Consider the following 24,617-nt stretch of genomic DNA (forward strand, 5'->3'; position numbering starts at 1 on the left):
TATGAGACGCAGTGTATAAATAGATTTGTTAACTTTTTAGATTATACAATGTAAATGTTGAGGTAAATGTTTTATACTTTAAACTTTGTAATTTTCGATGTTATAGTTAATTACAATTTTTGTTGTATGTATATCGTGTATAAAATAGGTAATTAACAGCAATGAAAGGATTAGTTTGAATCTTCTATGTAGACAAGTTTGTCTATTTTTAAATTTCTAACCCTTTCGTCATGGAAAATAATCTACAATAATTTGTTCTCTTGAGGAAAAAACAATATTGTACGCAATCTCATTAATAAATTATCTTTGAATGCTTCTTTTGAAAAGAATAGATCATGTTAGTAATATCAATTTTAAAGAATTGTAATGAATATAATTAGGGACATGTATGGTTTGATTAACAAACATGGACTTTCAATTTAGAAAGTGTTAATCACCTGCGAAAGGGTCGATCATTTTGCCGTTTTTTATAATTGTATTCTGTTATAACAAAAATTAAGAAAAATCTTGTTCTACATTTTCTAACACAAAAATCATATGTATGTCTTATGTGAATTTTTTAATCAAACAGAATAATTCATATTTTGATCAAAGATGCAATAGAACCTCTCATTTGAATTTCTGTTAAGAATTCGTGTTAAATCATTCTATAAGGTACATCATTTTTTTATAATATATTTTCTGTTCTTCCTCCTGTTTTCAAGATCAAATTACTTTATATGAATTCAATGATAATATAATGTTCTGTATTATAATTTCGAAATTTCAATGATTTCAATGTCTACAAAAACTAACGTTTGGACTAAAACTCCATTAAAAAAGAAATTGCGATTCCTATGTTTCTAAAACGTATGAAACTAAAAAAAAAAATATATTGCGTTTCTAAGAATTCTAAAATTTCCAGTCTTTCGAATAATAAAGATTCTGCAATATTTCTTTTATCGACCAAAACCTGGAGTGTAGTTCGTTGTAAACTTTTAAGCTGCATCGAAAATAATTCACAATGCACATCATAAAAGTGTAATTTAGATATGGATGGAAATTTTCCAGAAGATATCTTGGTCTAGTAATGTTGTATTTTTTCGCTTAAAATGCAATGTTTTACAGTATGCTGCTTAAAAACAACATTTATAACATTACCAGTCGACGATATTAAAAACAAAAATATAATGGAAATTAAGAGGGCTTGGAGGTTATTGATTTTTACACGTTTTCTTCTGCAAAGACTGTTTACGTAACAACTCTTTGTCACACTAATTATAATGCCCGGAATGAATTACAAATTACAATATTTCGAGGGAGCTACGAAACGCGAGTTTAGATAAGAAGAGAATAGGCAAGAAGACAGGTGAAAGAATAAAGAAAGTTTAAACAAATGTAGAGTAAGCGATACAATATACACACGTAGGGTCAAAGAGCGAATGTATTGTATGTATATAGAAGCTATAGTTATGCATAGTCTGTCCAAGAAATAATGCCTGTTAGAGAAGTCGAAGGCAATACAATTTTTAAATTGCAGATAGCAAGAGAACGAGATGATTATCAATATAACACGTTTCATGACACAAGAATCTAAAAGTCAAAATGGGAACAATGTAACATGCATCTACGCTACGTATATTTGAATATTTACGGTAATTGATAGTGAATGGTAATGACGAGAAAACCAGTCTTTTAAAAAAGTAGGTTGCCATCGAGCCATTAGAGAATTAGTAAGAAATTTCCTCCTTGTAATAGAGTAATACGATAAAAGGAAGTAATATACGTGTAAGAGTAATTTTATTAGCTTCCACCATTTATATCTTAACATTTCTATTCATTTGAAGTGGTACGTTAGGGATTATGACATTTGTTTAATTCCCATAACTGATAATATGTGAAAATATCAGGATATTTCTAATTTTAGGAAGTTCAATTGTAGATATTAGAAATTAAACGAAATTAAACAAATCCCAAAGATTAAAAGAAACGTATTTTGCTACGAAATAAACTTTTTCGGTATTTCAAAGTTTCAAATCAAGTTCTATGCATGCAGATTTTTCCATTTAATTTTCCAATTAATGCAATGCAAAATATTTAAATTTCTTTCCTAATTTTAAAATTCAACGATTAGAAATTGAATGTTAATTTCTATCAAACATTCAAATTTCCATTTAAACAAACACAAATTATTTCGTTTCAAAATATAGAATTGAAATTACTAGACGATTAAGTAGCATATTAACTCGTCACTTACATGTCTTCTCCTCTATCCTTACTCATAATAAAACAATCTCTCTAGAAAATAATCCTCAAATTGCTCTCAGCAACGAATGAGAAACGAATAAACAACGCGCTAGAAAACGAGCAAAACGTAACAAGCAAATAAAAACAAAGACAAATATAATCTGACATCACAAAACAGGCGTTACTTTTGGTGCAACCAAATCACAGAAATCAAAAGAACCGACAGCAACTCGATAATGCCATCATTCTACACGCGATTCGCGGATTTAGGTGAGTGATTTGCTTTTACCTGCGTATGAGTATTACAACGGTGGTGATTACAGCAGCAAGGAATACGAAACCACCGAAGACACCCAAGGCGATCACCGCGCCTAGATTTAATTTTGCTTGATGAGTGTTACTCGATTGGTCGGCGTTGTCCACCCTGAAAGGTCCAGAAGGTTCAGGAACACCAGTTCCAATGCCGGCCTGAGCATTGTCCACTCCACTGCCAGAAATTTCGTTGTCCTGAGGATGATCGTTGGTGTCGTCGTTCAGAGGTGGCGACGGAGGCGGTGCTGGTCTCTGAAGACCAATATTTGGTTTCCTTGCGATGGTTTCCCGAACCGTTGCGGGTAATTCGGCGGTGCTAGCCACTCTTCGTGGTGGCACAGAGGTGGTTGTGGTTGTGGTCGTCGAGATTGTTGTGGTTCGAACTCGAGGTGGTAAGAACGTGTGTCGGGTTCTGCTGGTCGTTGGTCGCACGGTTGTTCGGGAAGACACAGTCACGGTGGTACGTGGTTCTTCTGTAATAAAGAAATTTTGGAGACGTTGGTTCTCTTGTAATTCTAATCTTTCACATAGGTTCTGTTAAAGAAAATTTAACGGTTATTATTATTATGTATTATCATAATCCCTTAGGAATATGTAGATTCCCAGTTAACTCGCTTCTTTCTTTTCTTTAGAATAAAATTTCTTTTATCCTAAGTTATCTTGGACCTGCTGTATTGGTTTGAATTAAAAGAGCCTTTTTGTAATTCTAATTATGATATATTAGCGAACGTATTAACATAGCTTTAAATTGATAATGAAAAAATTGAGTACATTTTTGATTAAATTTTGTAGAGTAAGTCGGTCCTTAAGAGGTTAATACGACAGAAGATTATTGTTTGCGATCTCAACAAAAAATTAAATGTAAATGATAATCTACACATATCGCTATCGAAATTACTGAAATTAATTATTGAAATTGTTGCAACTGCAGTTATTGCAGATATATTATAATGCAGATTTCATACGAATTATATGTAATTTAGCTTGAAACAATATTTTGATAATATACATAAGCATTTATATATGCATCTACATACATATATGTATTATACCATTTTTATATACACACATATATATAACAGTCAAGTACACACACAATGGTTAGGTAGAGTTTGGTTGAAAACAATACTGTTGTAAATCAAAATACATTTTGAAATGTATATAAGTATATATTAAAACAATTATCAATTATTTATTAATTCTTTGAGTTGCTACGCGCATAAGAGGTATATGCACAAATGAATTTAAGTTCCAAGTATAAAATAAATATCTCATAAATTGGATTGAAAAACAACCTTTGAATATCCTCATATTATATCATTTACGTTAATAAAGATTCAATATTTAATTATGTAAATATGTATGCATGTACATGTATGTATGTTAAATCATCCTCGTATTTGAAGATTGCAAACACTGCCACGATAAATGACTTGCTTTTCTAAAGAAATAATCAAATTTGTATTTATTGCATAAAAATAATTAAATCACATACCCGTACAAGTGGGTGCGACATGATCATATAAGCCAGTGGGCAAGCATAATATTTGTCGGAAGCCAGAAAGTCTGTAACCCTTCTCGCAAGTGTATGTAACGATACTGCCTACGAGAAGACTTCGACTGAAGTTCATTTTCGATGGTACTGTCTCGGTTTCGTCGATTTCATCGATTTGAATGTAACTATGTGGAACAGGAGCAGGAGGATCGCACAAAATTGGCTCGCAACGTGGTGGCGGTCCATTCCAGCGCTCATCGATATCGCATGTCAGTCTTGCACGACCTGTAATCGGAACAAATTATTAATTCATTGTAATTTATTAATAAGCTATAAACAATGTCTATGTAGTGTTAAACTAAAAATGTAAAGTCTATTTACATAAGTTATACATATTCTTCTATATTATTTTTTATAAAACCGTTTTATAACATTTTATGAAATATTTTGGCTTTAGTACTATATATCGGAGTTTTATTAATAAATCTTGTAGCGTTTAATGTCTCATAAAAATCGAAAATATTTTGTTTCAATTTCAAATTAGAAATCTTAGAGAAAATATAAAAATCTGATTATAATATATTATTATAATGTATCGATGAGTATCTCGGAAATGTGCACATATTTATATTTATATCCGCTTAAACTGAATATACTCCATCAACTTCTTTTTACTTTTATTGCTTACGGTCGCACGAAACGCTTGTGTAGATTATTCGCAACACGGAGAGAAAAAATGAAAAGGTTCATTACATTACATTATTACACTATTTATTCATTTTCATGAATAAACACTACGTAGTGCAACTGACACACAAATTGATCAGTTGTGCAACATAAAAATTCTCATGTTAAAATCACGCACACGTTCAAAGCTTATCCTCAATCAGATTAATTTCAATCTCTACCATAGATCTCTAAAAATTCAGCCACGCATGATAAACCAATTTGAACGGTTCTAGAATCAGGAACAAAATCAAGCCGCAACAAGAGGATCAAGACACAATCAGAAAGATGATGTCATCGCGATCCAACACCAACTAATATTCTTACCAATTTCCTTGAAAATGCTCGTTGGCGAGGCGTTTCAACACAGGTATCAAAGTATTAGCCACAAACGATAGCCATTTATCAAAGAGAAATAATGGCTAACGCCAGGATAAATTCTTACCAGTCATCTCGTATCCTTCATCGCAGGAATAAAGCACCTGACTGAGATAACTAACGGTATTGTTGATAAGTGTGTAACCTCCGTGTTTTATGTTCGCTGGATAACCGCACTCGATGCCTGAAACGAGCAGAATGTTGAATTTAACATCGATAGGACGATCGTATATGGTTTACCGAGTGGCCTCTGTATCTAATTCTTGCTCTCTTACTTTTGCACACCGGTGGAAACTCGTTGTAGAAGCCAGTATCGAGGCATGTACGAGTCGACGGTCCTATAAGAAGGCTGCCGGCGTTACAAGTGTAATCCACCGTCGCGCCAACTTCATATGCGCTTCCGGAATTCCGATCTGTCGTTGTGGTCACCGTCATCGTTGAATTCGGAGGCTGTTCTGGTCGACCACACGCTCGTGGTTCTAAGAACAAACAAAGAATTCCTTGCTTTTACATGTTGTCTCGCAGTGTTTGTTAGAAGAAAGTGACCAAGTATGGAATAGTATTTACCTAATATAGAATAGAGACATTTATAAAAATCTGATAAATAAATTATATGAATCAAATCTGACAGATGACTTATCTGTCAAACGTCAGTAGGCTCTCTCACTGCCTCACCTTGGCACCGTTTATTTTTCCAATGACTTTTCTCGCGATACTCTGGTGGAGAAAAATAGCACATGACGAAAGTATTGGTCCAGAGTTTTCAAAAATTTTATAAGCAAAGTGTCTTAATTAATAAGGAGAATAATTAATGAAAAGAATATTCTTTGTTCGTTTTCCTGATGTTAGGCTTCCAGTAGTTGAGTATCTATTTCTTATTAGATATAATTTATGCGTTTTTTAATGTTAGTTCAATATCGAAGATTGCTCGTAACGTTAGGAATATGAGACTGCTCTTAAATTGAGTGTGAATATATGATTGAATACCCATAAAAATCTTTTATTTCTTGCGACTGACTTTTATATGAGTAACATTTAAAAAACAAGATGATATTCCATACATTTGGTTACTTTTTTCTACTATCATTTTCAGAATGGACAAATAAGATCTTCATTTTTTATACATAAGCCTTTCGACAACCATATTGATCAATTCCATAAGTTCTAAGATACAAAAAGTTGATGATGATATAAACATTATTTTTTAAATCTACCACAGAATTTACTATCATCAGTGTCATCTTTTTGCGATAAATGAACTGATGGGATCATTCATGTCTTGAGAGTTGAACGTTAATCGTGTACTTGTGTAATGAAATTGCGAAATGAACAATAAGCCAAGTTGTTCAGTTTAGCTTTTGAGAGGCTCACATAATATTTTTCACCTTTTATTTGATATCATTTTATTCTTTAAGCACTGCTAAAGAAAAATTAATGGATCTACTATATTATTGCACCAATCAAGTAAATAAAAGCGGAGAAGTTTTATAAACTTAATATATCAACATGCTATTCGTATGATACCATGACGTATTCTAAAAATTGATCTTGACTGGTAATTAAAAAACAATGTAGAAACACAAGAAGTGAATATAAAAGACAATGTGATATGAGAGAAAGTCCTCTGATTGTTTTGTGCAATATGTCATCATATACGTATTAGGATACCTATAAAGAATTAAGTATATATATTTCTATAGTAATGAAGATGACATTTATACAACCATTGCGTAATTCGATAGTAATGAGAAAATACTTGGTACTCACGGTGTTGACAGATGAAATTTAATCGAGCTGTGCAAGGGGTATCGGACCAAAGCCATCCTCTACTACCATCATATCGAGCACAGTCTTCTTCGCTGCCTTGAGGTAGACTCCAGAAAGAAACAGAAACTTCGTCGCCGCTTCCTGTCCACCTCCAAACCGTACGATCCTTTTGATCTCTTACTGCACCCATCCAGTATTGACTCGAAGTATCACTCCTGAATAAAGATAAGGTATATCTTTTTAGAAATGTTTGTTGAAAACTATCTTTATGGTAATTGTATATTTTATGCTAATTGAAATATACACCGACAAACACGTAAATGGAGAGAAGCTTTATACTCAATTTAATTTATTTTGTAATTGTCACTCGAAATAGAAATTTGAAAGACGTTCTATTTTTATTATGCCTTAAGGTACAAGAGATGTATTTTTGAATTCTATATTAAAAAGGAAGAATAGAAACGAAAGTCTTCACTCTAATATTACTTGTATTTATGAGTACGAATTATGCTATTTTTATACTCGCCACTGTAAGCAATTTATGTAAGAAGTTAGGTTTAGTTTATTTCATGGCGGTAATAGAAGAAGTAATTTAAAATTACAGGCTACAAATAGCACAGTAAAATTGACTTGTTTTGAAGCTAAAGTGTTTATTTTGAAATTTTATTACTACTGCATAGAATAATACCTATACATTTCCTGTAGCATTTTTATCAACTATTAAACATGAAAATAACATTCTGATGAAAGTTGCCATTAGTATTAGATATAATAAATTGTCTTGTCTGATTATGATCAAATTGAACTAGTTATATCTTACAGGAAAAAGTTGAAAGCAGATAGCGAAGCGTAGAGGTGGACAATTAATGAATTCGATACCTGTGCCTCCGCCATAGTTCCCACGAAATAAACCCTTGTAACGCAGGATTGCTTTCATCCACTAAAGTACCACCTCGTGCACGACAGAATGCCAATGCTTCTCGGAATATCATCGGTTGGCGATTGTAGAATATGTAACATTTTCCATTGTAGGTTGCTGTCGAACCTGGTGGCTGATCTCTAAATTGTGGACATCTCTCAATGGGAAGAGCCTATACAAAAAAGTAATCACGTTTCATTAAACTATAAAAAAGAAAAACCTTATATAAAGAAGAATATACACGTAAGAAAAGAATACTCGGTATAAAAGTCAATATAAAAATCTTACAACTCAATTTTTTCTAATAACACTGATTCGTTCTGATTAGTAGAAAGTGTTAAAATACTGATTATATCTGCAAAATGAGTTACATTGTCAAAATATGTATAAGAAATGATAAATAAGGTATATACAGGGTGGTTTTAAAGAATATCACATTTCAAAAGACATTTTATGCAGGGTGGTTGGAAACTGGTGGTACAAACGAAAAAGGGGCGATTCTACGCGAAAAAAGAAGTCGACAATATAGAATAAAAATTTTTTTTTAATTTCTTCTTTTTTTAATATATATATTACATTTTGGACCCTTTTACTTTCTTTTTTAATTTGCGATATAAATTGCGATATAAACGTGTCTGTGCTCAATCAATGTAGAGTTTAATATCAAAAAGGTTATAAAAGGATAGACAGATGTAGAATATAACAAATATTCAAAAAATAGATATAGAATAATTTATAGAATAATTAGAATAGAAAAAAAATTTTTTTTTTAATTTTTCCACCGAGACAACGATCTACAGTGAGATCCGTTATAACGAGACGCGATAAAGTGCACGCTTACCGAGCTAAAATTCAAAGTCGATTTTCTCGGAAACAAAGTCTCAAACGAAAAATTTTTATTTTATATTTTCGACTTCTTTTTTCGCGTAGAATCACCCCCCTTCCGCTTGTACCACCAGTTACCAACCATCCTGTATAAAGTGTCTTTTGAAATGTGATATTCTTTGAAACCTGATTATCCATTTTTAACAATTGAAGGTCATATTAACTAGTCCTTTCTGTAGTAAACATAATTCACATTCATGAATTCCAAATTTATTTATTTAAAGGCAACTAAGGGGAAGTTTCACGAAAGTTTATACTTTTATGAACACAATTTAAAAAATTGAACTTACGTGGAGATTTATTACACCTACTAAATATTATAATAATTATTATACGTAATTTTTATATATCTTTTGCATATTGTATACATTGTATAAATTATGTGACTTACAACAAAGCTATTTATATTTAGACTTAGATAATTTTATTCGTTTGGAACAGGTACAGCAAATTGATCGTACCTGATCAGTGTACACGAAGGCCTCACACAATGAAAGTTGCACTGGAACTGGTGCCGGTGTAGTTGCTTCCAAGTGTACGGAAACGAAAGCTCCAGGCATAGGCGGATTACAGGGCAAAAAAAGAGGTTGCCCTTCTTCGAGGGGACCGGTGAAACGATTGCAAATTGGATTCGTTCCCAAGTCCGGCCGATTGTTTCCGACACGAACAACAATTGTTCCGGGTATACCATCACCTGCAATCAGAGAACGTGTGAAAAATTTGAACTTAATATGTTACGAGTGATAGAAAGTGATTCAGAAATTGTATTTCTCGACAATTTAAAAGCAATCGAAGGTGGAAGCGAATACAGCACTGTTATTTGTGTATAACAATATCTTCAGTGAGTTATTGATATTTGATTTAATACATACATACATGTATAAAATGAAATACATATATAAAAGATCGAGTTTTTCATTGAAATATCAGTTTCTTCGAAAATGTAAATTAGGGGAACCTTTTTATTAATGCGCTTTGCGTACTTTTAGATTTATTTTACGTACTATTTTTATTGTTATTTAAATAATTTTTTGACATTATTATGGAAATTCATGTATTCTTTTCAGTCACTTGAATAATAATGTTAAATTATTAATTTATTTGTACGTTCGATTATTGCTTATTAAAAGTACCTAAATTTAGTTTCTGTGAGTGTGGTGATCGTAATTAAATACAAATATCGTAATTGCTAACGATAGAAAAAGTGTTTGAGAAGCAAAAATATGACGATTGCTATATATTAATATATTAGTATCCTATCGGTATTTTAATTCGATTTAAATAAAACGCTCGATTTCCTTTTGTTATAAATATTCCTATATTAATATTCCATTAAAACACAGTCTTTTATTACAGTGACTCAAAATCATAAATTGGCAAAATCATTAGATAGAATCTAATGTCCTCAAATTAAAACTTCCATAATACAAAGAACAATTATTTCCACTGGCGAGATAAATTTGCCTTTATCTAAATGTGGAAGAAAATGATCGCTTGAAATTTCAAGTTTTGAAATTATTTCGTAACTGAAATATCTACATTGTAGTAATGCAGAATACGATAAATAAAAGACTAGAATCGACTAGAACGAATAGACAGAAAATAACCCTTTTATTTCTATCGATAAACTCGATTCTACTCACAAGCTTCCATCGATCAAACACGGAAGAAGAATACCCTGGTATTAAGATAATAAAATATGTTGTATTATATTACTGAAGAGGATACTTCAGAAACAATCTAGTAGAATGCAGTTCGCATCGATCTAGGCTTTCACTGGCGTCTCAAATTGCTATCCTGTCGCGGCAATTGCATTTGAACGGATAAAATCATCTGCAATAATCCGGTGCTCAGTAAGGACTACATCTTCCGACCTGGAAAACATTTCAGGTGTGACCAGATGGTCAAGTCGCCGCCGAGTTCATAGCCACCAACTCCAATTACATGCTTTCCACGTTTTGTCCCTTGTAATCGTCTTCGAAATGGCGACAATTTCTTGTTTACATAAAAAAGTATCCAGCCGGAGAAACTTCTCGAGTCATTCCGCGATATTAGAAATCGCGTTTCTAACGATGCATCGCTGCAGCGATAGTTTCCGCTTGTTTGAATTTGTTTAATATATATTTATTTACATGTTCATATGCTCATTTATTTATGTGTCAGTATAATTGTGTACTTATGAAATAATATACTTATTTTTATATATTTATGCTTATATACAATATTCTTAATATTAATAATAATTTAAATTAATTCGTACAGTGTATTAAATTGCGTTGAAATTAGGGCCTTTACACGCGTGTGTCACTTATTTGAAGGCGATTGTTGAATTTAGCGTGGATCAGATAGAATGTAATGTAATAAAGATAAAAAAATTTGTTCTGAAATTTTTCTCCGATTTTATAAATATAAATTTATATTTACATTAATATTTCGCTTGTATTTTTATTTTGTTCCTGATTTATTTGCATACAGGTTGCGACTAAAGTATTTTACAGGCGAGCAGTAGGCGATTCTTCATAAAAAAATAGATAAAAAATCTACAACATGTCACATTCGAAAAATACACATCTACGTATATGCAAATTTACGCGAGGATGGATTAACATTTAGGAAAGCTATCAGAATAATTCAAATTTGTGATATATTACTTATATAAATGATAGCTTGTAGAATTTTGTTTTTAAAATTTTTGGATCCTCATTCTACAATATGAGATTTAAAGCAAATTTATTCTTCTACCTTCTGGTTTTTAACACGTTCTGCATGTTATTGATACAAAAAATATGTATCAAACATTTTTTCAGGGACGATCTCTCATACTTTTATTAAAATAAACGAGTGCTGAATGTGTGAAACTGATAAAAGTGTATGATAAATAGATAATTAGGAATTAATAGATAAAATAAAATATCGTTAATAAAATTTCCTATTACGTTTTTCAGAGCTAATAATTTGTAGAATTTCTATAAGCATTATACACGCAGATAATAAGCTTTGGATAAGCAGAACTATAATTGAAAACTTCAATTTTAGCCTTTTAATTTATTTTTGTAACTTTCTGTTGTAAACAGTCTGTAGCAGATATAACAGGAAGTGATTTCTAATGCAAAAGTGTAACTTTGCCTGCAAGAAATCAAATAAATTGAACAATCAAACAAAACAGGAAATTAAAAAAATATGATTGTTATCAAAGTGCTTTATATATTAGAAAAAGATTTCAAACAAACGCAAAAAACTAAAAATGGGATTTAAAAGATAATTAAAAAGAAGACATAACGTTATAAAAACGCGGAATAAACAGGTTTTATAATTAGAAAATTATTATTAGTGTGGAGGTTTCGTAAGTGAATTGATTAGTGAGTTGTGATAGATAGATTAATAGGTGATTGATACTTATACGTGATAATGGTAAATTGCATACAAATCTGAATCTACTTAAAAAATTAAAAAAGGGAAAGTCGGTGAAAAGATAATTGATTTTATACATACCTATATACCTAGAAGATCTTTCTCTCAGATCTTTCAATTAATGTTACTCAATATTTCCTTGTTTCTACGAGAAAGTGTTCTTACGTTCGCCAGTATCGTAACAAAAAATAAACTTAAATCTAATCCAAAAAAGTCCCAGTCAAAATTTAAAAATATTTATAGCTCAAATCTTTCGTACTTTTCCGCGCATGATCTATACGAGTTAAACGGTATTACATATACGTCACACGTATAAAGCGATCTCTGTTCAAAATATACCACTTTTTTAGAAAAGTGAAGAAAAACACCATACACTCCATGCACGTTGCATACGTTGTATCTATCAGGTCGAGTATTAATTCGATTATAATTCTCTGATTATACGTTCTCGATCAAAAATAAAAATTTCATATTTTATACAGGGTGGTTGGTAACTGGTGGTACAAGCGAAAAAAGAAGTAGAAAATGTAGAATAAAAATTTCTCTTTTTTTAATTTTTCTATCGAGACAACGATCTACAGTGAGATCCGTTATAACGAGACGCGATAAAGTGCACGCGTACCGAGCCAAAATTCAAAGTCGATTTTCTCGAAAACGAAGCCTCAAACGAAAAATTTTTATTCTATATTTTCGACTTCTTTTTTCGCGTAGAATCACCCCCTTTCCGCTTGTACTACCAGTTATCAACCACTCTGTATATGTAAAAATATTTTAGAGCAGATGGTTCAAGATTTGATAGTGAACTTCAGGTCTATTAGTCTATATAATGTATATATAAATAGGTATATAATTCTATTAATCACAATCTTCAATATAAAACAAATGAAAAGAAATTTTCAACAAACTTCTCTTTAACAAACGTAAACTTTTGTTCGAAACGAATTCACTTTTTTCCAAACAATTCGCTCTTGCTATCGATGAAGTAATTGCCTTTGTATTTGTCAATATCAAAATGTGACCTTTTATAAGCTATATTCCATGATTTTATTTTTTTAACATCTTTCTTTTCTTAACATATATTATAGTATTAAAAATTTCATATTATACATGTCATCATATGTATTGCAAATTAATATCTATGTATCTCGAATAAAACGTTGAAAGCACATGTTTTTCGCATCTGATATAAATAGAAGAAACCACAACGTCGTAGATCTAAATTCTTCTAAACCGTTCCTAAAATTTTGTTCCTAAATTCATCCTAAATTCTTCGTTATTTTATTACTCAGTGAAAGGCTTAAATATACATGTCACTTCCACTTAAAAATTTTAATACAGTTATTACATTTGCTTCAAAATCGGAAATAGTTAATTAATGGTTAAAACATATAAAGAAATATTTACCCTGATACTTTATATGATAAATAAATTAATAAAGCATAATTGAGGTATGTAATTTAAAGTTCGTATAATCCATATTAAACTATATTGAAACTTTATTAAGAACAGAATATGTCCTTAATGAGCGTGTACATAGTGCATACCCATACATCACAAATAAGTACTTTGTATCTTCAATTTTCAATCTTCACAGCCTTCACCTCAGAAATTCCTTTTTTGCTCATAGCTATCGACAAGGAAGTCGTTCGTTTCGCATTCTCCAACGCAAAAACATGAGCAATCTTTCGCGACTCACCTTTTGCGAGTTCGCTTTTTTTATTTTTTGAAATACCCGTGTGTCTCGAAGTATTCAAACTCGCGTACAGTAGCTCACGAAAGTATATGAACATTTATGATTATTTTATTTATTTTATGTATACTCGTAATGTGCTATGTGTTATGACCATTATACCGATAGAATATGAAATCAATCAAATTTCTCTTTTACTAATTCGCTTAATTTCAAGACAAAGCACTAACCATATAGATTATCAAATAAAATCCAATAATCAATAAATTTATTATAATCGTTCTAAATCGATCATCGTTAAAATTTCATACACCATCCAATCTTTTTTTAATTAATTTATTTGCTATTAAGGAAAGCAAGGTCTACGGTGGCTCATAAAAATATTGGAACATTTACTGTAAAAATTTGTATGAACACATTGCAGGTGTGTTATACAAAATTCTTTGAAGTTTTATTCGTACCGTGGTGAAACACGAGACACAACTATCGATGGCCATGCAGACAATATTTGGAATCAATTTGAAAATGTATATAGAAATCTCAGATTATTTGCTGCAAATATTCGCCTACTAAAAAGTTAGATGATCTCATTTAATGTTGTGGCTTATTAATAATGAATAACCGACTTTTCGAATACTTTGGTGATCTTTGCGAAGCGTATGCTTGCTAATTTCTCTGTACATTTTCAGATTCGTTTGAAAATTTACCAATAGCTAGCAATGAAATTTTAGAATCTTTCACATAATATAAAATATATTCAAAAAATGTTTTCGTAAGTGTTCAGATATTTTCGTGAACCACTGTATGTGGACACTTTGGTCGACTTGTTTTAATAATGACACGAATGTTACTAAAATGTATGAATTAATGGCAAACTACGGATCAAAAGCAACATTTACCATTGCTTGTGCAATCAATAGATAAATACCATCTAACATACAAATTATTTATTCAAAACCTGATTCATGGCGTATTAAAACAAAATAGATAATTCGTCAAAGTGCTGACCGACTTCAGATAACATTACTGGGATTAATTATGATAGCTCTTCCACCAATTTAGAAGAAATTTCTCTATTTTATTTATGACTTGACGATTAAACGATTGAAATAAAGGAGTTTGACATACGACGTTATACGATTAAACAATTATGAGCACATTAATATAGTTTAAAGAAAATCTGAAAATATAGGTATGTATAGCTATAGATAAGATATTTATTGCAAACATAAATTTTACTAAGCTTAGAAAATTATTGAAACAATCAAAATTATCCATTACATTTAAGTAAGTCTTGATATTTAATCTTTACCATTAGTTATACGTTTAAAATCGCTATTTACATACTGCACGCTCATTTTTTACTAATTATTCGCGATAAAGATTTTGTAACCTTTATATACAGGGTGGTTGGTAACTGGTGGTACAGGTGGAAAGGTCGTACAAGCGGAAAATTTTAATTTTTTCTTTTTTTTTTAAATTTTTCCATCGAGACAACGATTTACAGTGAGATTCGTTATAACGAGACGCGATAAAGTGTACGCGTACCGAGCCAAAATTCAAAGTCGATTTTCTCGAAAACAAAGCCTCAAACGAAACATTTTTATTCTATATTTTCGACTTCTTTTTTCGCGTAGAATCACCCCCTTTCCGCTTGAACCACCAGTTACCAACCACCCTGTATATTTCCAGATTAGTCTCAAATTCTAACTCTATAATACTATGACAATTATGTCTCATTACGATACAAATAGAATTTCAAAATGTTCCATATAATACACGTAATAAATTCATATACGGTGTTTGCAAGCGTTAGGATTGTTAGAATATTTTCGTGAGTTACTGTACATTACTCGTGCTTTATATTCCAAAACGAATCTTCTTCGTGTCTATCGTCAAGGAAGTCGTTCGTTTCGTATTCGCCAACGCAAAAACACACACGATTCCCAATGAGTTATGCCAGAGCAATGGCATCGTGTTCCTCTCTGTTCTGGCGGAAACACGAGCGAGTTGGCCAGTGGCAAGCGATAACCGATCTCCAACGTAATTAAAATGCTCTGCTAACAGCTTCTTATCGGTACGTGACCGCGAGAAAGTTGCCGCTTCGTGTAAAATATCAATCAATTTAATTACGCCCCATGCGCGTTTACTGGCGAAACACGAAGATTATCGTCACGTACGAGTGCTAGCTGAATCGTGAAGATCACTTTTAAGAGGAACGCCTTTAGCATCGGGTTCCTATCTGTTAGGCTAACACGCGATTTTTGCATGCATAATGAAAGCAACGAAAGTATAATCGAGGGCATTTTGCTGGATGCTCGTTAGAGATCCAAGACTGGCTCAGACATGGCCAGTAGCTTTAATCAAGTGGCGCTGTTTCACTGCGGATAATTCATCAAAAAACGTCGCTTTCGTCTATATTTTATCGGTAGTTCTCCAAAGTCAACGGTCTATATTCTGCTTTGCTTGCTACTGGGATAAAGCCGTGTCTGAGCCAGTCTTTAGACCCTGGCAGACGTAAAAAATATATCCATATCCTTTAAATTTGAAATATACAGAGTGGTTGGTAACTGGTGGTACAAGCGGAAATGGGGTGATTCTACGCGAAAAAAGAAGTCGAAAATATAGAATAACACTTTTTCGTTCGAGGCTTTGTTTTCGAGAAAATCGACTTTGAATTTTCGCTCGGTACGCGTGCACTTTATCGCGTCTCGTTATAACGGATCTCACTGTAGATCGTTGTCTCGGTGGAAAAATTAAAAAAAAAAATTTTTTTCTATTCTAATTATTTTATAAATTATTCTATATCTATTTTTTGAATATTTGTTATATTCTACATCTGTTTATCTTTTTTGTATCCTTTTTGATATTAAAGTCTACATTGATTGAGCTCAGACACGTTTATATCGCAAATTAAAAAAGGAAGTAAAAGGGTCCAAAATATAATTTTACAAGAATGTCTAATACACATCATATAATATTATATTTTATATACGTTATAAATCTACAATCTTTTTGGCATTCATGAAATCGCCAAAGATAGATGTATGTAGACTTTTGTGATTGGCTGTATGTGAATCTTATTAAGATATAAATACAAATTAACAATTAAAAACTTGCAATTATTTTCTGCAAGTAAACAATTGCAAATTTATGTTATTCGTTAAGAAACTTATGAGACGCATCTTACAATTAAGTATATAGTTGATCTTGGTGAAATTAATCAGGACAATTATAAAAATTAAGGCTGGTATATGTTTTCTGAAATTTCTAATTTGATAATATCTACGCTTTTAAAATAGAAAAATTTCGTAATATGTAGCTTAAAAATTACACAATCAGAAGATAGAAAACTTCCCAGATAATAAAATTGTTTCATAAAGCGAACACCTATGGTCGTCAGTTCTGTCATCGCATGTTACTTTCTTTCTTCAAATCAACTATTCTTTGGTTTTAGAAACCAAAATAATTCTAATTACGATAATAATAAAAAAAATGTATTGCAGGTTTTATCAATGATCAATAAAAAAGTATTTAAATGTTAAATAAACAAGGTATTGGATTTTTTGTAGCATATTTGCCTGCATGAATGGCATTTTTGTAACTTAATGAAATAATATACTCGATTGCTTTATTGAAGGAAGTAGTGGAACGAACTTATTAAATTCGAAATGGTTTCCTCATTTCACTCCAGTTATAATATTTATTTATTAGACTAATCAGTTAAAATTGTAAATGTGGTATGAAAGAAAATACGAGATACAATTGTATAAGAATATGTATTACATTACGTTGTATATGTATGTGTTTAAATAAATATACAGGGTGCTTGGTAACTGATGGTACAAACGGAAAGGGGGTGATTCTACGCGAAAAATAAAGTCGAAAATATAGAATAAAAAATTTTTTTTTCTTTTTTTTACATTTTTCCATCGAGACAACGATCTACAGTGAGATTCGTTATAACGTACCGCACGCGTACCGAGCGAAAATTCAAAGTCCATTTTCTCGAAAACAAAGCCTCAAACGAAAAATGTTTATTCTATATTTTCGACTTCTTTTTTCGCGTAGAATCGCCCCCTTTCCACTTGTACCACCAGTTACCAACCACCCTGTATATTGATTATCGATAATAAAACAGAGCTTATACTGAATATAATGAAATATTTGCATTATGATTATGCTTCCAATATAAATAATGTACTTTTAACTGTATAATTAATTTATGACTTATCATATTCTTTAAGAAGCTTTCAATTTTCTTCCAAACTCCTATAATTTTATATTTTATTATTTACAAGCGATTCACAAGCGGAGGTTATAGTGTAACATGATATTTTTTTCTTATTTTAATATATAATTAATATTATTTTATAATATATATTTTATAACATTAATATTATATAATTAATATTAAATTAATATTTTTATATATATAAAATATAAACTGTATAAGATACAAACTTTATATCAAATGTAAATTATAAATCAAAATATAAAATATAAAAATACGTATTACCTACTTCAAGCAAACAGAAAACAGGTAGCAAATCTCAAATAATTCCATAAACTACGTTTAATCGTTGATAAAACTTCTATAACTCGTTATTATACAATGCAGTACGTCCAATGCACGGACTGTTACTTCGTGAAAGGATGAAAATTATTTTTGAGGAAGAGTGCAGCGAATTCCTTCCAAGAATAATAGAGTGGCTACTCTCACTCTTTATTTCCGTATAAACAGCGCGTCTGGCGCTATTATCAAGCATTTTGTTTAACGGTGAAAGTCTCCCTTGTTTGATCGGTTATATAGACTCGGTTATATTACATTTAACCATAAGCAAATGTACTCTTTGCCATGACAGAATTGCGGAACTTGTACAACAAGAAAATAATAAACGGGATCGTAAAAGTCTAATGAACCGTCGTAAAAGAAATTTCTGGCAATATTCTAACGAAAATCAGCATGTAATGGTCAATAGTCGTCCATTATAAACTCAAGTGTAATATAGTTTACGTAATAAAAGACGCTGGAATACTTTATAAAAATTGTAACGAGTCCATTTTGCAATAAAGTTAATGATAGTTTAATAAAGTCGGAATTTAGAGAAACCGAAAGTTCGTTGAGCAAATCGAGGTGTCCCTTCCCTCGGAACAAAACCGTGCATCAAAGATTTTTAAAAGAAAGATAAATAACTTACTGAAAACTAAAAAAGAACTTTAGAAATTTTAATCTAATTTAAGGTGACTAGAATGATTTGAGATAATGTTACGCTTTACCATTTTGCATTAAATGTTTTACATTACGATAAATATTCGTAATAATAGTTTGACTAAAATTTATTCTAGGGAGTTTAAATTGTTTAATTAGCAGTTAATATTCAATTCATCGGCAATTGACAATTGAACAAACGTATAACAGAGAAATGGCAATATTAAAAATACAGCTCTGAATATAAAGTAAGTAATTTAAATGTTTGAAACATACATTGTTAAAAGTTAAATACATATACAAGAATTGCAAAAGATAAAATAATTTCCTTGCAATATTTAATAAAGTCGGAATACTACTAAAAGGTATTTTACGGTAATTAATTGGCACTTTCTACTTAAAAAGTGTGTCGATGCGATCAATGGTAACAATCGAAACGTAAAATCATATCGTGTCTTTTAAATGAGGCCGTAAAATCCGCACATCATTTTTCTTTTCTTCCTTCGTTTACTCTATTATTATTGACCGTAAGTATTATTGGTACGTGAAAAGTTCTAGAAACTTTCCAGTGTGATAGCGAGAGTGTTTTCACTTTTTATTGCTAGAAAACAATGCATCACTCCTTTGACCAATTATTCTTTATGCATACATGTTAATTCGTTCGGGAGTAATTGTGACTTGAAACGCTGCCTTGCATACTTTATTTCGTTTTATTACCTATCACTGAAATTGGCACATTCGTTTCGCCCTGATTTTACGCGTGGCTTCTAATTTACTCGAACGATGATATGTAAATATTAATCATGAATAATGAAAATAGTAGTCAATAATATTATATTGCGGGTAGAATAATTGTAAGGAAATAAAAATATTAAAATTATGGCATTTCGCCCTGATTTTACGTGTGGCTTCTAATTTACTTGAACGATGATATGTAAATATTAATCATGAATAATGAAAATAGTAGTCAATAATATTGTAATATCGGAATATATTAAAGGTGTAATTTCGTCCGATTAATTATAATTTATTAATAATGGATTGAAAATACAGATATTAGTTAGACAGAGAAACGATGTTTGATTAACAGGAAAACTAAATGCAACGCTCGTATTTACATCAAATAACTTGACAACTATTTGGTAACTCTCTCTCTCTCTCTCTCTCTCTCTCTCTCACTAGCAACTCTAACACTCGACAACACTCGCAACTCAATTCTAACGACTCTATGTTTCGACGTCTCGATCAACTCTGACCCTCGCCAATGCATTCCTGCTCGGTCCTGCACACACACACACACACACTTTTCGGCTCACATACTCTGGCCTCTCGATTGCCACTCCTTGAAATATGAAACCGTACTTCTGTTTTGACGCTGCTTATCTTTTCTCGCGTCACTGTTACTAGGCGCTCTTGGATGTAAACAAACCACAAAAAGACGGCGTACACGGTGTTTTCTAATTTCAGCCGATCTCCAATCAAAGCTATTCTACGATATTACAATATTATATTGCGGGTAGAATAATTGTAAGGAAATAAAAATATTAAAATTATGGCATTTCGCCCTGATTTTACGCGTGGCTTCTAATTTACTCGAACGATGATATGTAAATATTAATCATGAATAAAGAAAATAGTAGTCAATAATATTATATTGCGGATACAATAATTTTAAGGAAATGAAAATATTAAAATGAAATAAAAATTTTTACGTTTTACTAAAACGAATTCGCATTTATGATGTACTCATGTATGATGACTCGCATACATATTACAGACTTTTTCTCAGAAAATTTGATCTTGTATTGTGTATATTTGGATTCTTTCTCTCCTATGAAAGAGGATTATATATATACCGTTATATACCGTTACAAACAGATTGATAAAATGATACAATCATGATAGAATAACAGAACCAAATATGATAATGCTGAAAAATATGTAAATCTGTAGTTGAAAGGCATAAATAGCTCGATATATATAACTTTCAAGAAACATAATGATATAGAAAATAAATACATTTCAAAATATTCACGAAAATATTTATAACTTTGAGGAAGATAATAAGAACTAATATCTATCAATTTTATCAAATTTTCCATCAAATCTTTATATTTACATGTCAAATCCACTTTCTCAAAACAAATTCAAAAGCAGCGGTATGTAAGTACATATTTGGAAAAAAATGAATAAAAGTAAAATTTGAAAATCTAAGGAAACATAAATAACGAAATAAGAAAGAAATATAAATTCCAAACAATGTAGTCTACATAAAGTATTATCAATTATGACTATATATAAATATGAAACCTAAATAACATAAAAATAAAATAATTATTTCTTCAAATAAAAATAAAATATAGTAGCTAATTCTATAACGTCCATAATTTCTTAAAACCAAAAGATATGTTATTGCTTTTACTACAGTACAATTTACAGTTTTGCAACATAAGAACTAAAAAAAAAAAGTGGAAAGAAACCACTATATATTTTTCTTTAATTAAATAACATTTCAATCATATTACTATACTACTACAATACTACGTAGATATATCGTCGTAGTATAATAACTTCTGAATTCGAGGAGGGTCGATAATCACACCTGTAGCAAGGTACAATGGCCTGGAAATTGTAGCAAAAGATAAAATCTACATCGGCATGAATGAAAGTGTCGATCTGCCGCAGCGTTTACGCTAACGGTGTATTTCATGCTCGCCTTGTTCGTTATTACGCTCGCCTTCAGAGTATTGGATCGCGAAAATTTTCGCTCACAAAGCGCCGTTATTACCCCGTAATTGGCTGGCGATGCCGGTTTATCGATAGAAAGCCGGGAGATCGCGTCATTGAAATGAAAGTGGCGTTCCATCGTATTAGAAGGATTAAACTCTACTGTCCGGTAGATCGCCTAAAGTACCAGCTCTCTGCGTCTTCTGATCCATTTCACTAACGATTCATCAAAGTGATTTATTCTTAACTCTGATATAGTCTTCAAACCTTTACTGCTTACTCGCGTTCTATTTTTACTTAGAAATTCTCTTATTTTTAGAGAAAACTTTAGAAAACGTTTAACTTAACGGTGAAACGAGGAAACACGCATATTAAATCGTTTATTGCTAATCTAATTTTCGTCCACTACTAATAGGTACGTATTACTTGTTACTGCCTTTCCTCGTTCTTGTTTTGCTTTCACATTTTTATGTGGTCATAAGTGTCAGTCATTTGTGAATACTTTATAAATTTCTATGTCTATGTCTGTGTCTTTTATGTATTGTTTTATATATTCATTGCTGATATATATATGTCGGGTTTACAGTAGAATTAGAGTTAGGGGCGTGAAACGAATCTTCGTTCGGATTACACGTTGTCGTTATGCAATAGAGAAGACATTTACTAGTGCAAATACGATTATTATAGAATTCGACAAGTAACCGTGGTAATTAGATACTCGAGAAACTAATGACAATGATCCTAGGTTCAATAACGAATCTGCGGTCAACGGGATGATAGATGAACATGCTCACAATATCTACGGGGAATATCCACCGAGCGTACAGACACTAAGTAACTTGCTAATACGACCTCACGAGAGAATGACTTTCCGTCCCAATGATGCCACAGAGGAAAACTATAATGGGGTGTGTCCAAGGACACGAGATCATCGGATTCGTCGAGAAAAGCCTTCGTTCAGAAAGTAAGGGAAATTGGCGTTGCTGCTAATTGGTCAATCTCCACATGGGTGGTTAGAAAAAGATGCTAGCCGCCCTCGAGGGAAAGTTGCTAGTGGGAGACGTCGTCCGTTGAAAAATAGGTCTCCTCTATTTTCACGTAGTTGGGACAAAGACTGTTTGTCTGTTTGAAGAACTTTAGGTAACTAGATCTTAGTGTTTATAACGGCCCTCGGGCTAGCTGATCACGTACTGTGGAGACGCGTCGGCATCTGGTAACCATCATACCCGAAGAATAGGATCTGCGTGTGGTGAGCCACGGGACAGAAACCGTTGGAATGTTTACTGTCGCGTGCCGCTACAAATATTTCTTTTAAGGAGAGCTATAGAATTACTCCGTACCTTTGTTAGACAAAGCGTTCATCCCGTGACCGCGACTACGTTCGGCGACTGGCTGTCACCTCGAGCCCAAGCTCATTATCACAAATCTCGAACAAATACAATCGGATCGAAAGACGACAATTGTTTAATTACGTCTATTATAGAATCTAGATTACGGTGTTAGGGGATTGTCCCGAAGTTCCAAACGGGAAGCTTCGATGTTCTTTCATCTCCGACATATATATGTCGGGTTGTCGTTGGGTTTATGGGCGTGTAACGAATCTTCATTCGGACTAGCCATCGTTGTTATACGGTAGAGATTATATTTACTGGTATAAACATTGATTTTTACAAAGTTTGACAAATAACCGTGGTGATTAAACACTCGAGATGTTAGTGACAATGTTCTTAAGTTCAATAACGAATCCACGGTCAACGGGCTAACTCTTTGTTAAACGTAGAATATATTTTGAAGCACAAAGTAACGTTTGCTGTGACGCTCGGTGTAATAATGCACGTAAAAACGATGTGCAAACTCTCCAAGGTGATCGCAAGAATAAAAGACTGATGGAAATTTTCCTCTCCTTACGATCGCGTTTGTTCGTTGCAGATTGGCCGGGGACACCAACAAAATTCCAGCCGCCGTTGCTAGGCAGACCCGCGTAGAGCTGACATTGCTCCTGCCCGGGGTTTGATTGTTAATACAACGCGTGTCCCACAATATTGGCACTTCTCTGTTAGGTAAAAACGTTCATCCCGTGACCGTGGCTACGTTCGGCGACCAGTTGTGTCACCACGAGCCCAAGCCCATCGTCACAAATCTCGGGCAAACATAATAGGATTGAATCATAACAACTCTTTCTAAGTTTTATCATTTAAGTACAGCTACCAGCCATGTCACTGCGCCACGCCAGAAAAATTACTGAAAATTCTCAACGCGAGAATTGATTGTAATTTCAACAAATAAATAAAAAAAAAAAAAAAAAAAAGTACAGCTATAATAAATAATCTAGACCAAAGTATTGGAATCCTCCCAAAAATTCCAAAAGAAAGGCCCCGATGTCCCCTCATCTCCGACATATATATAAACATTAATATTTATACAATATGACACATGAAAAATCTATTTTTATATTGTACAAGTTTATCGTACAAGTTTAAACATATATATGTTTCGTAGAGCACAAGTCACAATTTCTTTACAGTTGCAGGGCTACTTCGATGGAATTCATAGAAAAAGATACTTTAATATTTCAATTTGTTGATTAGTAAATTTCAACCAGGTTTATTAGATTTTCGTATAGTGAAATAAATAAATGAAACAACTTTTTTCAGACAAAACAATTATTCGTATCAAAATATATTAATTTGAAATTTCATTTGTATAAAATTAAAAATGTTGGGATCCTTGAAGTTGTACAGGGATTTTTGTGGATTTTTATAGTAACAGGAAGAATTTTTATGTTTTATAAAACTCGATTCATGAGATAAAATACAAAACATAACGATTGAAATCTTCCGTTTAAAAACGAGAAACATAACTCACAATG

At 31.9% G+C, this 24,617-nt stretch overlaps 1 protein-coding gene across 2 annotated transcripts in view; it reads right to left on the reverse strand.

Moving 5' to 3' along the window:
* LOC117215700 overlaps positions 1-24,617 on the reverse strand; it is an 86,385-nt gene that overhangs the window by 8,091 nt on the left and 53,677 nt on the right. For both annotated transcript variants that reach the window (XM_033462102.1, XM_033462104.1), the window contains 7 exons: positions 9,170-9,402; positions 7,784-7,995; positions 6,905-7,119; positions 5,413-5,616; positions 5,205-5,321; positions 4,034-4,318; positions 2,516-3,011 (listed from right to left, as the gene is read on the reverse strand). In XM_033462102.1, coding sequence (XP_033317993.1) covers positions 2,516-3,011; positions 4,034-4,318; positions 5,205-5,321; positions 5,413-5,616; positions 6,905-7,119; positions 7,784-7,995; positions 9,170-9,402 — 1,762 coding nt within the window. The remainder of the gene's footprint in view (positions 1-2,515; positions 3,012-4,033; positions 4,319-5,204; positions 5,322-5,412; positions 5,617-6,904; positions 7,120-7,783; positions 7,996-9,169; positions 9,403-24,617) is intronic.

The sequence above is a fragment of the Bombus bifarius genome, unplaced genomic scaffold (assembly GCF_011952205.1).
Source record: "Bombus bifarius isolate JDL3187 unplaced genomic scaffold, Bbif_JDL3187 scf7180000009772, whole genome shotgun sequence".
In the NCBI taxonomy this organism is placed as follows: Eukaryota; Metazoa; Arthropoda; class Insecta; order Hymenoptera; family Apidae; genus Bombus; species Bombus bifarius.